General features: G+C 41.0%; 1 protein-coding gene across 1 annotated transcript in view; it reads right to left on the reverse strand.

The window, feature by feature from the left end:
- The window catches only part of LOC311129664 (E3 ubiquitin-protein ligase MYCBP2-like), a 319,573-nt gene that overhangs the window by 67,239 nt on the left and 235,509 nt on the right, over nt 1–16,825 (reverse strand). Inside the window, exons 50-52 of the mRNA XM_084162035.1 lie at nt 7,982–8,122; nt 3,435–3,671; nt 181–313 (exon numbers count right to left, since the gene is read on the reverse strand). Coding sequence (XP_084018161.1) covers nt 181–313; nt 3,435–3,671; nt 7,982–8,122 — 511 coding nt within the window. The remainder of the gene's footprint in view (nt 1–180; nt 314–3,434; nt 3,672–7,981; nt 8,123–16,825) is intronic.

Consider the following 16,825-nt stretch of genomic DNA (forward strand, 5'->3'; position numbering starts at 1 on the left):
CCAGTGTCTTAACATCATCCTAAAACCTACTCTGAGCTGGGAGGTTTTGTTGTCTTAAAACATGTTTTAACAGGATTCCTAGGAACTTTTCTGAGATGCTTTGTGAATACGGGCCTTGATCTACAAAGATTAAAGAGGTCTCAAAGCAGTAAGTTAAAAGGCCATTAGCGGGGCTCTTACCTTCCCCGTGGCGTAGGTACTGGTTTCCCCCACGGTCTCGGGCCAGAGACCAGGCCTCTCCTTCGTCGCTCTCGCAGAACTCCACCACGCTATTCTTGTCCAGCTGCACCCACGTCCCTTCAGTGTTTACCACCTGACGGACAACACAGCACTCTTTATCCCTATACACGCACACACATGCTAGTCCTCACACACACACAGCACCATCCTCTCTCTCACACACACACACACACCTCACAAATATCATCCCATCACCCTATACAAAATGTAAAATGTACAACATCATCCCTACAGAGCAATTCCATACTGCATTGTAGCTATAATATTTGCAGAGTTTACTGTATAAAGAGAATCAATTAAACAACTTACTCTAAAAGTGAATCATATTGAAAGGTAAATGCATGTTTGTTTGTTTTTGTTTTGTAAAGGTCCTAAAATAAAATCACCACTTTAGACATACAGACACAGATGGAAAGTGGAAATGTTAATAAGTGCTTAGAGAGAGAGAGAGGCTTAGTGAGTCTTTCCACGATTCCTCGTATCCTAGTATCGCCTTGCCACCTTCTCAACCCTATTGGAGGAGGTCCAAGGTTCCTCCCCTCAGACCTCCATCTCCAATGCGGTTTGAGAAGTAGGAGAGGATATAGTACGTGAGGACTCGAGGAAAGATTAATTGAGAAAGAGCCAGAGAGCCATTGGTTCAGACAGGGCATTCTAGTAAAAGCATGACACACCACATCCCCCAAAAAGAGGTCAAGTAGGCACCATTCAGCACTTCGGGTGAAGAAATATTTGAGCGTATCAAAATGTGTGCAGAAAAACAAAGAGAACAGAAGGTGTAAGAGGGGAAAGATTAATCTGAGATACAGTATGGCTTCAGCATTTCAAGTATATTTACATTTTAAATTTTTGTCATTTTAGCAGACACTCTTATCCAGAGCGACTTACATGAGCAATTAGGGTTAAGTGCCTTGCTCAAGGGCACATCAACAGATTTTTCACCTAGTCGGCTCGGGGATTAGAAGCAGCAACCTTTTGGTTACTGGCACAACGCTCTTAACCACTAAGCTACCTGCCGCCCTATATAATGTAAACCTCAGAAAATATCTAATCTGTTTCCAATGATAAATAAACTAAGATAATTGTGATATTGTTTAAATAAACTGAAATGAATAAATGCAAAAGGAAAAAATAAATAAATGCTGAAGCCATTGGAGTGTGTTAATAAAAGAAAGAGCCACCAGAGAAAGGACAGAGCACACACCCACACCCAGAGGCATCTTGTGTATTCACCCTTTCATTGGCAAAGTACATGCAGTGCCTTCATAAACTATTCACACTCCTTGACCTTTTCCACATTTTGTTGTGTTACAGCCTGAATTTAAAATTGATTACATTTAGATTTTTTTGTCACTGGCCTACACAGAACACCCCTACCACATAATGTCAAAGTGGAATTACGTTTTTATAATTTTCTTAAATATGAAAAGCTGAAATGTCAGTCAATAAGTATTTAACACCTTTGTTATGGCAAGCCTAAATAAGTTTAGGAGAAAATTGTTCTTAAAAAGTCACATAATAAGTTGCATTATTTTACAATAATAACATTTAATTTAATTTAATTTGTCATATAATAGTGTTTAACATGATTTTTGGCTACCTCATCTCTGTACCCGACACATACAATTATCTGTAAGGTCCCTCAGTTGAGCAGTGAATTTCAAACACAGATTTAATCGACAAAGACCAAGGAGGTTTTCCAATGCCTCGCAAGAAGGGCACCTATTGGTAGAGAAAAAAAAAAAGAGAAAAAAACTGACATTGAATATCCCTTTGAGCATGGTGAAGTTATTAGTTACACTTTGGATGGTGTATCAATACACCCAGTGACTACAAAGATACAGGCATCCTTCCTAACTCAGTTGCCGGAGAGGGTGGAAACCGCCCAGGGATTTCACCATGAGGCCAATGGTGACTTTAAAACAGTTACAGAGTTTAATGGCTGTGATAGGAGAAAACTGAGGATGGATCAACAACATTGTAGTTACTTCACAATAATCACCTAATTGGCAGAGTGAAAAGAAGGTAGCCTGTACAGAATACAAATATTCCAAAACATGCATGCAGTTTCCTACAAGGTATTAAAGTAATACTTCAAAAAATGTGGCAAAGCAACTAACTTTTTGTCCTGAATACAAAGTGTTATGTTTGGGGCAAATCCAATACATTAAATATTTTCAGGCATAGTGGTGGCTGCATCATGTTATGGGTATGCTTGTAAACGTTAAGGACTGGGGAGTTTTTCCAAGATAAAAAAGAAACTGAATGTAGCTAAGCACAGGCAAAATCCTACAGGAAAACCTGGTTCAGTCTGCTTTCCACCAGACACTGGGAGATGAATTCACCTTTCAGCAGGACAATAACCTAAAACACAAGGCCAAATCTACACTGTAGTTGCTTACCAAGAAGACATTGAATGTTCCTGAGTGGCCGAGTTACAGTTTTGACTTAAATTTACTTGACAATCTATGGCAAGACCTAAAAATGGTTGTCTAGCAATGATTAACAACCAATTTGACAGAGCTTGAAGAATTTGGAAAATAATAATGGCCAAATGTTACACAATCCAGGTGTGGGAAGCTCTTAGAGACTTATCCAGAATAACTCACAGCTGTAATCGATGCCAAAGGGGCTTCAACAAAGTATTGACTCAGCGGTGTGAATACTTACGTAAATGAGATATTTCTGCATTTCATTTTCACTTTGTCATTATGGGGTATTGTGTGTAGATGGGTGAGAGAAAAACATGTATTTAATCAATTTTGAATTCACGCTGTAACACAACAAAATGTGGAATAAGTCAAGGGGTATGAATACTTTCTGAAGGCAAAACAAGTCAACAAATACTTTCTGAAGGCAAAACAAGTCAACCAATTTACAAGCAAAAGGGGGAGCAAATGAAACACATTACAACAACTTCGGTCTGTGTTAGCAAAGAGAGAGCAAAGTAGAGGAGGGCAACAAAAAAGACGGGCATTAGAACTACTGTTCTGTAGTTCTTATGCCCATTTTTAGTTCTGTAGATCTTATGCTAATTTTTTGTTGCCCTCTTCTACTCTACTTTGATTGGAAGTATTTAAAAAAGATAATATATATATATAATATATTATAGATAATTTAACGGCAGCCACGATAAGTCATTTAAGTCACACATTTATCATTTTCAGGGTTTTGTGGGGGGGGGCAGTGCGTACCTCGCCTACTGCCTTGACCTTGTTCCCAAGTACTAACATTCCAATGGGGATACCCCTAAGGTTTGGCCAGCTTCTGATGTTGTGACCCGAAGGGCCCGTCTTCACTACCTTATAAAGCCCAGGGCCGCCGCCGCCCTGCCACGCCCTGCCCTGCTCCCGCATGGAGGGGGCCTCGTGGGTGGGGCGGCCGCTGGCGCTCACCTCCTTAACACACTGCTCCAAATGGCCCCTGGCCTCCTGCAAGAGGGAATTGACTAGCGTTAATACCAATCAGGCTAGGTTAGGTTAGAGGACCACAGTCAGTGGGAGAGTAGTAATGGATTTGTCTGATGCGAGGTCATAGTTTCATCCTGATTCCTGATAACTGTGTGTGTCTTATGAGAGGGGATATAGCATGACCAGTGTTTAAGATTATCAAATGATCAAAGTTCCAGCATAGCTGTTACAGCTTTACAGTACTGTCCACAGAGCTATCAGTTCAACAAAACCAGTAGGATCCACTCTCTCTAACAAACCTAGAGCCTAATGTTCACTTAAATGTTGCAGCAATGACGAACACATTTCCGAGGACACCCTGTGAGCATCAAGTGCACAGGTGGTTGTTGGGCTGATACTGCCTTAATGGCATAAAGTGGACAAGAAGACAGGCTTCATTGACAACACCTGAATGCCACAACAAAGTTCTCAAAAAGTGTGACGACAAAGTATGATAAATGCATAAATAAAAATGATGTATCACTTCATACTGCACAGGCTTGAAATATGTTTCAACTGTACATTTACTCAACCATAAAAGTACAGTGTAAACCTAAAGATTAAAAACAAATTGCTAGGAATACTATGGATTTGATATGCTACATGAATTCAGGAAATTGTTGCATTAATGTCTCTCTAACATACAGTTGAAGTCGGAAGTTTACATACACCTTAGCCAAATACATTTAAACTCAATTTTTCACAATTCCTGACATTTAATCCTAATAGAAATTCCCTGTTTTAGGCCAGTTAGGATCACCACTTTATTTTAAAGAATGTGAAATGTCAGAATAATAGTAGAGAGAATGATTTATTTCAGCTTTTATTTCTTTCATCACATTCCCAGTGGGTCAGAAGTTTACATACACTCAATTAGTATTTAGTAGCATTGCCTTTAAATTGTTTAACTTGGGTAAAACGTTTCGGGTAGCCTTCCACAAGCTTCCCACAATATGTTGGGTGAATTTTGGCCCATTCCTCCTGACAGAGCTGGTGTAACTGAGTCAGGTTTGTAGGCCTCCTTGCTTGCACACACTTTCTCAGTTCTGCCCACACAAATGTTCTATAGGATTGAGGTCAGGGCTTTGTGATGGCCACTCTAATACCTTGACTTTGTTGTCCTTAAGCCATTTTGCCACAACTTTGGAAGTATGCTTGGGGTCATTGTCCATTTGGAAGACCCATTTGTGACCAAGCTTTAACTTCATAACTGATGTCTTGAGATACTGCTTCAATAATAATAAATAATAATAATAATAATAATAATAATAATATGCCATTTAGCAGACGCTTTTATCCAAAGCGACTTAGTCATGCGTGCATACATTTTTTGTGTATGGGTGGTCCCGGGGATCGAACCCACTACCTTGGCGTTACAAGCGCCGTACTCTACCAGCTGAGCTACAGAGGACCACATAATTTTCCTTCCTCATGATGCCATCTATTTTGTGAAGTGCACCAGTCCCTCCTGCAACAAAGCACCCCCACAGCATGATGCTGCCACCCCCGTGCTTCACGGTTGGGATGGTGTTCTTCGGCTTGCAAGCATCCCCTTTTTCCTCCAAACATAACGATGGTCATTATGGCCGAACAGTTTCATTTTTGTTTCATCAGACCAGAGGACATTTCTCCAAAAAGTACAATCTTTGTCCCCATGTGCAGTTGCAAACCGTAGTCTGTCTTATTTTATGGCAGTTTTGGAGCAGTGACTTCTTCCTTGCTGAGCGGCCTTTCAGGTTATGTCGATATAGAACTCGCTTTACTGTGGATATAGATACTTTTGTACCTGTTTCCTCCAGTATCTTCACAAGGTCCTTTGCTGTAGTTCTGGGATTGATTTGCACTTTTCGCACCAAAGTACGTTCATCTCTATGAGACAGAACGCGTCTCCTTCCTGAGCGGTATAACGGCTGCGTGGTCCCATGGTGTTTATACTTGCGTACTATTGTTTGTGCAGATGAACGTGGTACCTTTAGGCGTTTGGAAATTGCTCCCAAGGATGAACCAGACTTGTGGAGGTGTACCATTTTGGATTTCCCCATGATGTCAAGCAAAGAGGCACTGAGTTTGAAGGTATGTCTTGAAATACATCCACAGGTACACCTCCAATTGACTCAAATGATGTCAATTAGCCTATCAGAAGCTTCTAAAGCCATGACATAATTTTCTGGAATTTTCCAAGCTGTTTAAAGGCACAGTCAACTTAGTGTATGTAAACTTCTGACCCACTGGAATTGTGATACAGTGAATTATAAGTGAAATATATCTGTCTGTAAACAATTGTTGGAAAGATTACTTGTTTCATGCACAAAGTAGATGTCCTAACCGACTTGCCAAAACTATAGTTTGTTAACAAGAAATTTGTGGAGTGGTTGAAAAACAAGTTTTAATGACTCCAACCTAAGTGTATGTAAACTTCCGACTTCAACTGTGGATGATATGCCCAAAAGGAAAATGCAGTGTGGGTAGGTTAGACTTCTACTAACTGGGGAGAGGCATGCTATTACAAATGGGGGCCACAATACTAGACACATACAGTAGGCTATATGTCATCTACATTTTCATACAAAAGCCACATGTAACATATTGATGTCAATGTCATTAACCCTCATTCAACACACAAATGTTATCTACGTGTTATCAATTTTCCTCAATGGCTCGAATTTCAAGTGAAATGAGAACAAAGTTATCATGGGACAGACAGCATAAAAATTGACCTTAAATTAATAGCTGATTCCTAAAGGGGAATGGAGGTAGAATGACAGTGCTCTTAAATTAAACTATTCAGAAAGTGATGCAACTGTGGTTAAGAAATCATGTCCCTGACGGCAAAACGCAAAGTCGACTATAACTCAAATTATATAACTTCACAGGGGGGAAGGGGTTTCAATAGGACATATAGAAATAACAGATGGATGAAAAAGCACCAGAGCAGCCAAGCCATACACATCTCTCCTTCAGACAACTCACCTGTGGGAATATAGTTAAGGGGGTCCACGACAAAAAGCTGATATCCCTGACTCCTTGGCTAGCGTTAAAGAGACTCTGAGCAACAAATCGTAAGTACAAGTCAAGAAACGGCAGAGGATTCATTCACATACTGTTTTACTCATTTCATATGTATATACTGTATTCTACTGTATTCTAGTCAATGTCATTGCTCATCCTCACATTCGTGAAGGAATGGCAAAATCTTGTGAAGGATTCTGAACGCTGACAAAGTCTGTCAAATATTAGCTTACTTCATGTGAAGTGTCATGGTGAACATTTTGTTATTTTGGGTGGGAAGGGGTTGGGGTGGAATTTTTTAACCCACTTTTGGGTTACCGGCCACAATGGTGAAACGATCATATTGATCAAAGATTGTTTTCATTTTTAAAGTATTTTGAAGTTAAAAAAAGACAGAAAATCACTTTAAAAAAGAACAATCTTCTCAAAAAATCTTCAACACATAGGATGTAGTGTGTCATGCTGTTTTCGACAATGCCCTTACACAGAAGCCTCTGTGAACCTTAAAAGCCACAGCAGCCCAATGCATAGGCAGAATTGTGGAGTGGTAGAAGCACAATTTCCATCTGAAGTGGTGTTGGGGACCAATGATTGCTTCATGACAGAAAACCATTAATTTTCAGAATAACTGTGAATACAGAGGCAATGCCTTTTAACTAATTAATGTAAACATTTTCTAATCTATCCAACCATGAAGTCCCTGATTAGACAGGGCTAGTTTCCCGGACCCAGATTAAGCCTAGTCCTGGACTACAAAGCATGCTCAATTGAAAAATACATTTTTCTTTTTTCTTTTTTTAGGTCAGTACTAGGCTTAATCTGAGTTTAAGCAACCAGCCTTTAGAGTTTTGAGGTTGTTTGTGTCTTGCTTGTGAAGCGTGGGTGAGAAGAAAGCAATGAGGAAGAGGTGAAGATAATCACAGACAGTACAGCTAAGACCCTCTAAAACTAAACACACTGAAATGGCTCATCTACTACTTCTATCTTGGTCAATTCCTGCATTGGGGATGCCTTCAATGCATTAAACATGTATTAACTGATCATGTGAGTGTTTTTCAAAAGCCATGTCCAACCGAACACATTCTAGTCACATTAAAGTGAACCTTTTTCTCATCCCCTCAGACATGAGTTAAGGCATGCACGTTGCCCTTATGCTACCATTAGTTTGCGTGAAGGTCTGGTAGTGAGGGGTCTCATGATCTGTGAAGCTTTCCCCAAATGAGCAGCATAGGGGGTAGACTACCCTGCTATCATACAGACTGACTGATTGTCACTTTACTTACGTCAGCTGGGATCAGCAGGCTCCTGCCCACGTGCTGGTTAAAAGAGAGGCACCAGGCTTCAGCGTACCCATTCATGTTGGGCACATACTTCTTTACTGTCTCATCATTCAGCCTGAGCCAAACACCATCATCATTGTGGATCTATGGGAAAACAAGCAACAGAGGGCAGAGAGCACAGCCATACCCCCCTCCTGTCACTATGGAAACGGAGTCAACTGGGCTGAATGGCTCCAGAAACCCAGATTCAACAAGAAGGAAGGCGGAGTTACCTATACTGAGTGGTGCAAAACAATGTAAAACCCAGGTTTAAAACCTGTCCTAAAATAAATGGAGCATGCTTGGAGTGTCATGTTGTGTGAAAACACACTAAACTCAGAGTAACATCACTGAGCAGAATGCTGTGACTCTCTTTAATTTTTATGTTTTTTGGCAGCAGCCTCGGTGTGTCTTGCATGGGTATAAAGCAACACAAAGGCAAAGGTAACAAATAAGTGAGCTCAGAGGAGAAGCAGTAATCACTAGAAAGTGGTAGACACACTGCACAGTTTTACTGTACTCAAAACAGTCATACAAAATTACTCTGTACAGTTGTGGTCAAAAGTTTTGAGAATGACACAAGTATTGGTCTTCACAAAATATTGTTGTTACTATGGAATACTGAAGTATAATTACAAGCATTCCATTAGTGTCAAAGGCTTTTATTGACAATTACATTAAGTTTATGCAAAGAGTCAATATTTGCAATCTTTTTCAAGACCTCTGCAATCCGTCCTGGCATGCTGTCAATTAACTTCTGGGCCACATTCTGACTGATGGCAGCCTATTCTTGCATAATCAATGCTTGGAGTTTGTCAGAATTTGTGGGTTTTTGTTTGTCCACCCGCCTCTTGAGGATCGACCACAAGTTCTCAATGGGATTAAGGTCTGGGGAGTTTCCTGGCCATGGACCCAAAATGTCGATGTTTTGTTCCCCGAGCCACTTAGTTATCACTTTTGCCTTATGGCAGAGAAAATGACTTTACCCCAGTCCTCAGCAGTCCAATCCCTGTACCTTTTGCAGAATATCAGTCTGTCCCTGATGTTTTTCCTGGAGAGAAGTGGCTTCTTTGCTGCTCTTCTTGACATCAGGCCATCCTCCAAAAGTCTTCGCCTCACTGTGCGTGCAGATGCACTCACACCTGCCTGCTGCCGTTCCTGAGCAAGCTCTGCACTGGTGGTGCCCAGCTGAATCAACTTTAGGAGACGGTCCTGGCGCTTTCTGCACTTTCTTGGGCGCCCTGATGCCTTCTTCACAACAATTGAACCTCCCTCCTTGAAGTTCTTGATGATCCGATAAATGGTTGATTTAGGTGCAATCTTACTAGCAGCAATATCCTTGCCTGTGAAGCCCTTTTTGTGCAAAGCAATGATGATGGCACGTGTTTCCTTGCAGGTAACCATGGTTAACAGAGGAAGAACAATGATTTCAAGCATCACCCTCCTTTTAAAGCTTCCAGTCTGTTATTCTAACTCAATCAGCATGGCAGAGTGATCTCCAGCCTTGTCCTCGTCAACACTCTCACCTGTGTTAACGAGAGAATCACTGACATGATGGCAGCTGGTCCTTTTGTGGCAGGGCTGAAATGCAGTGCAAATGTTTTTTGGGGGATTAACTTCATTTTCATGGCAAATTGCGAATTGCAATTAATCTGATCACTCTTCATGACATTCTGGAGTATACGCAAATTGCCATCATCAAAACTGAGGCAGCAGACTTTGTGAAAATTAGTATTTGTGTCATTCTCAAAACTTTTGACCATGACTGTATATTGCAAGGACTCATCCTGACTTGTGATCTGTGCATATACCTCAAATTTCCACTCAAATCCCCAACTGACCACAATGCATGACTTGCGCGAAAGTCTGAGGTTAGGGTTGCAAAATCCTGGAAACTTTCCCAACGTTCCCAGGCTCTCCAGAAAGTAGGAGGAACTTTTCTGGAATGTTGCAACCATTAACCCTTTACACTCGTACCATATACGGGATGAAAATGGCAGATTTGGGCACTGATAAATGCCTGAATTGGAACGCAGTGGCTGTACTGTAACATGCTATACATGACGTCAGAGCTCTGGCTCTGCACTTTACAGCACTGTATGGGTTTTGACTGACAGCTGTTCTGAACTTGAGTTGCCTCCATCCCTCCCACTAATTGGGCAAATTTGCACATTGTTTATTGTCTGATTGAGGGAAATGCTGTAAATGAAGAGGACTATGCATTTAGAAAGATGAGACTTTGAGGATTACAATAAATACCGCTTTGATGTCATACATGCAAGTCAAATACCCGCGAGTACAAATGTGCACTTTACATTTCCATATCATAAAACTAATGTCATATCTAGTGTAAACATTTATGATCACTATGTTCGATGTACAGTTACAAGATGACATGTTGTCATACCCTGGGTTGTTCTGAACAGAATGAGCCTATGTTTGTCTATTATGAAGTAAATTCGCCACGGCACACGCACCTGAATGCACTCATGAATCCTTTCTGTGCGCACCAAAATTATGATGCGTTTCTCTGAATTGCATTGTGAAAGCCTAATAATACTATCGTATTTTATAACTTAGCTAGTCATGTTGGCAATAGAACAGGCTTTCAAATGATGCCCACCTGACCCAGATTACAATTTAGAATGGACCGTTTTTTGGATTGCATGAACAACAGTAATTGTGTGATGGTGGGGATGCAGGGTTGTGTGTTCAAAAACAAAATAACTACAAGTGTGCTTGCTCTAGTTCCTCAATGGCACAGCTAGAAGAGCTAAAAAAAATAACACACGTTATAGTTGAAGATTCTTCGAGTCATAAAAGTGCATTGAAATTACTTAGGAACTGTGCAGACTTTGGAGAGGTGTGTGGCCACTTGGAGACACCAGTTAGTCCTCTCACTCAAACCCTTGTAATTTCTTTGTCTTATGTTGCACCTACCCCACATTTTACATGAATATTCTTATCATCTTACTGAATGTATCCAGAGTATTTTCTGATTTGGTTATCAACAAATGTTACAAAAAATACAGTAAATGTAAAATGCACATAAAATCAACATTGTAATGTTTGGATTCAGTCTTGTGTCAGGTGAAATGTTGTGCCCTCACCTTTGGTCTAATAATTTTCCCATAATATACAAACTGTTCCCTTTCAATTGCAACCATGTTTATGCATTTTCATATTTCTTATGTAGGAAACATTTCAATTTAGCCCTATTCATACAGTGATCACCTGCTGATTTTGTACATTTGCCCACTGACAAAGAAATTATCAGTCTATAATTTTAATGGTAGGTTTATTTGAACAGTGAGAGACAGAATAACAAAAACAAAATCCAGAAAAACGCATGTCAAAAATGTTATAAATTTATTTGCATTTTAATGAGGGAAATAAGTATTTGACCCCCTCTCAATCAGAAAGATTTCTGGCTCCCAGGTGTCTTTTATACAGGTAACGAGCTGAGATTAGGAGCACACTTAAAGGGAGTGCTCCTAATCTCAGCTTGTTACCTGTATAAAAGACACCCGTCCACAGAAGCAATCAATCAATCAGATTCCAAGCTCTCCACCATGGCCAAGACCAAAGAGCTCTCCAAGGATGTCAGGGACAATATTGTAGACCTACACAAGGCTGGAATGGGCTACAAGACCATCGCCAAGCAGCTTGGTGAGAAGGTGTCAACAGATGGTGCGATTATTCGCAAATGGAAGAAACACAAAATCTCCCTCGGCCTGGGGCTCCATGCAAGATCTCACCTTGTGGAGTTGCAGTGATCATGAGAAGGGTGAGGAATCAGCCCAAAACTACACGGGAGGATCTTGTCAATGATCTCAAGGCAGCTGGGACCATAGTCACCAAGAAAACAATTGGTAACACACTACGCCGTAAAGGACTGAAATCCTGCAGCACCCGCAAGGTCCCCCTGCTCAAGAAAACACATATACTGGCCCGTCTGAAGTTTGCCAATGAACATCTGAATGATTCAGAGGAGAACTGGGTGAAAGTGTTGTGGTCAGATGAGACCAAAATCGAGCTCTTTGCCATCAACTCAACTCGCCGTGTTTGGAGGAGGAGGAATGCTGCCTATGACCCCAAGAACACCATCCCCACCGTCAAACATGGAGGTAGAAACATTATGCTTTGGAGGTGTTTTTCTGCTAAGGGGACAGGACAACTTCACCGCTTCTGTTCAAATATTTTTTTATTGAACACACACAAGAATGGTGTATAGGTATGAAAGACATGTGTACAGTTCTTATCTAAACATAAGAGAACAGACATGAACAACAAGACCCAGAGTTCTGGACATAAAACAAATATTACAAAACACGACATACAGAACAGGGACAGGTAGAAAGAAAAAGGGTAGATGTAACCCCCCCACTTATACCCCCCTTTATCCCCCCCCCCCCCCTATTCCACCCTATTCCCCTCCCGACTGCTCGAGTGTCGGGGCCAGCACACGCTGCCCAAAGGTGTATATAAATATGACAATTGAGAGTGCGTTAAAAAGTACAAATTCACAGCACCGACTGGTCCAGGTAAGAGAGGAAAGGCTGCCAGATTTGATCAAATGTTGCTAATTTATTGTTCAGAATATATCTAATTCTTTCTAAGTGTACAGTTTTTGCCACTTCGCTGAGCCATAATTTGGTAGAGGGCGCTTCCCTCCTTTTCCAAAACAACAAGATTAATTTTTTTGCCGAGATGAGACTGTAAGAGATTAGTTGTTTTTGGGAGTTGGTTAATCCGTTTAGGGAGTCGGACACTCCCAGGATTATCAGAAGCGGGTCTGGGTCTATTGAAGTCTCCAGAACTTCAGAGAGGACCCCAAATATTCCGCACCAATAACCATACAGACTAGAGCATAGGGCAAAGCAGTGGAGTAGTGTACCCTGCTCAGCCTGACATTTATCACACATAGGGGATGTATCAGGAAATATCCTATGCAGTTTAGTTTTGGAATAGTGTAATCTGTGTAGTACCTTAAATTGTATGAGACGATGTCTGGAGTTAATGGAGCAGGTGTGGATATACTCCAAGCTATCCTCCCAGTCTGCCACCGAAATATCAGTCCCTAGTTCTTCCTCCCATTTTGCCTTAATGGCATCTGTAGAGGGTGCGCTAACAGATTGAAAAGCGTCATATAGACGAGATATCAGTTTGTCTGAGGTGGGGCATATTTTTATGCATCCGTCAAACATGGAAGGTTTAGCATTCTCAAATGTTGGGAGGTGTTTTCTAACATAGTCTCTAATTTGTAGGTATCTGAAAAAGTTACTTCTGGGAAGGTTATAAGTTTCCCTCAGCGCTTCAAAGGAAGCAAAGGTCCCTCCTATATATAAATCCCCTATGGTACTTATCCCCAACTCTCCCCATCGCTCAAAGGTGTTATCAAGGTTAGAGGGGGCAAAGGAGGGATTCCTGGCAACAGGGAGCATGAATGATATTGGTCTAAGCTCAAAGTGGACTTTAATTTGCTTCCAGATTCGGACTGTGCTATGTATAATAGGATTGTTATGGTAAAGTGACATCTCCAGATTAACAGGTGACAAAATCACGGCACCAATAGAGAAGGGGTGACACTCCTCCCGCTCCATGCTAAGCCAGCTGGGTGGCGGGGTTGCGTCATCCAGCAAAAACGTAACAGCGCGGAGGTTAGCGGCCCAATAGTAAAATATAAAATTTGGGAGAGACATTCCATCTTGGATTTACATAGGTGTTTTTTACCTATCCTGTGTGTTTTATAATCCCAGATGAAAGGATTGATAATAGAGTCCAGTTGTTTATGAAATGATTTAGGTATGAATACTGGGATGTTCTGGTATAGGTAGAGCAGTTGTGGGAGGAAGACCATTTTAATGGCATTAATTCTTCCGAGCAGAGAAATTGGGAGAGTTCTCCAAAACTGTATGTTTGCCTTGAGATTTTGCATCAGAGAAGGGAAATTCTCTTTAAATAGTGAGGAGTATTGTTTGGTAACTACAATTCCAAGGTAGATACATTTTTCTGAAGATAACTTAACTGGAAGATGTTCTAGCCAGGAGGTGTTTTGCAACCGTATGGGCATTAATTCACTCTTGTTCCAATTTATTCTGTATCCCGAGAAGGTACCAAACAAATTAATCACCTCAAGAATAGCTGGAATACTAGCTTGGGGTTCTGTTACATAGAGGAGAATATCATCTGCATATAGGGAAATCTTATTTAGAGTATCTTTAGTATTATAGCCGTGTATTGCTGAGTTAGATCTGATCGCTTGAGCGAGAGGTTCAATAATTAGGGCGAAGAGCATAGGCGACAGCGCACAACCCTGCCTTGTCCCTCTGTGAAGGTTAAATCGGGGCGACATTGATTGGTTAGTGAGTATTCTCGCACAGGGGTTCCTATATAAAAGCTGGATCCAATTTATGAACCCATCTCCAATATTAAATTTCTGTAGGACCTTGAATAGATAGGGCCACTCAACTTGGTCAAAGGCCTTTTCGGCGTCAAGAGATATAACGGCAAGGTCCACGTTAGGTAACCTCTGAGAATACATAATGTTGAAGAGGCGCCTGAGATTGAAGAATGAGTTTCTATTAGGGATAAAGCCGGTCTGGTCCGAATGGACCAATTTGCCAATTAAAGTGCTAAGCCTGTTAGCCAGAGTTTTTGCTAAAATCTTTTGGTCTGTATTAAGGAGGGATATTGGTCTGTATGACCCTACCTCTTCCGGATCTTTACCCTTCTTATGTATAACTGTAATAAACGCCTCATCCAAAGTAGATGGGAGAGCTCCATCCTCATTGGCCCGAACCAACATTTTGTGCAGGTAGGGAGATAGCATGTTGCTGAATGTTTTATAGAATTCACCAGGGTATCCATCTGGGCCCGGGGTCTTGCCACTCTTTAGAGATTTAATTGTTCCTCTAATTTCTTCAAGAGATATTTCCTTATTCAGGAAGTTAGAGTCTTCCTGGTTCAGGGCAGGAAGATTACAGTCCTCCAAAAAGTTTTGCATAATTAAGGGGTTAGGATCCGCTTTAGATGTATATAGAGTCTCATAAAACTGACGGAATCTGTCATTGATGTCTTTGGGGGAGGAGAGTAATTCCCCAGATGCAGATTTAACTTTGTGAATCATTCGGTCACTCACGTTTTTTCGAAGTTGTCTGGTGAGTAATTTGTGTGGTTTGTCACCAAACTCAAAATATTTTTGCTTGGCATAGAGAAAAGATTTGGCAATTTTAGCCGAGAGGATCTGATTGTATTTAAATTTTAAAGACATAATTTGTTTATGTTTCTCCATAGATGGATGTCTAGCATTCTCCCTATCCAGTAAGTGAATTTGTCCCTCCAGTTCTACCAATTTTTTTCTGTTTTGCCTACTCCTGGCAGTCTGAAAGGAGATGATACAGCCTCTCAAATAAGCCTTCAGCGTTTCCCACAATAATGCTGGGGAAGTCTCTGTGTTGTCGTTGGTATCAAAGAAAAATGTAATTTGGTCTTTAAGTTGTTCACAGAATGTTGGTTCTGTGAGGAGCTGAGGATTCAACCTCCAGACCCTCTCGTTTGGTACGATGTCACCCAATCTCAGGGAGAAGGTGAGTGGACTGTGGTCAGAGATTATAATATCATGATATCTCACATTACAGGTATAGGGGAGTAATTTAGCATCAACCAAAAAGTAGTCAATTCGAGTATATACATTGTGGACATGAGAGTAAAAGGAGTATTCCCTACCCGTAGGATTAGAGATCCTCCATATATCAAATAAGTTAGAATTTTTTATGTAGGTATTCAAGAATTCGCTTGAATGGGAGGTAGGGGTTCGCCGGGTAGAGGATCTATCCAAATATTGGTCTAGTACACAGTTAAGGTCCCCTCCAATGACCAGATTAGTATGGGAGATATCTGGAATCAGGGCAAGGACTCTTTTGAAAAAAGAGGGGTTATCAATGTTTGGCCCATAGATATTTAGTAGAGTTACAGAAGTAGAATGGATCTCTCCTATTACGATCACATAACGACCCTCTTTATCCACAATAGTGGTTTTATGTAGAAAGGGAATTCCTTTCCGTACCAGAATCGCTGTGCCTCTCGTTTTGGCAGAGAAGTTAGAGTGATACACTTGTCCCACCCACTTACATTTAAGTCTGTTATGAGATTTGTTTTTCAGATGGGTTTCTTGCAAAAATATAATATCAGACGAAAGTGCTTTCAAGTGGGCTAGGACCCTGCCTCTCTTAATTGGTTCGTTTAAACCCTTGACATTCCAGGAAGTGAATGTAAGTCCCGCCCTCCTCTCATTTGTAGTTCCTATGGTGGCCTGCATAACTTGTAACTCACTAAAAAGGTAAGAAAGCGCACCAAACCATCACGATCAGCATATGTAGCACCTACACCCGAGCAGTATCCAACCCACCCCTCCCCCCCCGCAAGCACCTTTACTCTCCACCCTGTTCCCCTACTTTCCCCAACCTTTACCCCCCCCATCAACCCACATTTAACAGGCATACACACATAGGACAGAAAAAAATATGAAAATAAAAATAACAAACACATTGTCTGGCCGATGCCAAAAAAGCACGGCGCGACCTCGAACAAGAGGTAAAACACAAATAAAATCCCAACTATGCGCTCACCTCTCACTATCCTAGAACTTCTACTAACATATGAACTGAGGAGGCTCCCGCACTTAAAGTGTTCAATTAGCATCTAATAAACCTAAACAGAATAAGTTGCAACTTAAACATATTGCGCACTTAAGGTTCATCTTGGGTCAATCCCTGAGATAAGCAAGATGTAACATCACAAGATTCT

Source organism: Coregonus lavaretus (assembly GCF_964263955.1).
Source record: "Coregonus lavaretus genome assembly, chromosome: 5".
In the NCBI taxonomy this organism is placed as follows: Eukaryota; Metazoa; Chordata; class Actinopteri; order Salmoniformes; family Salmonidae; genus Coregonus; species Coregonus lavaretus.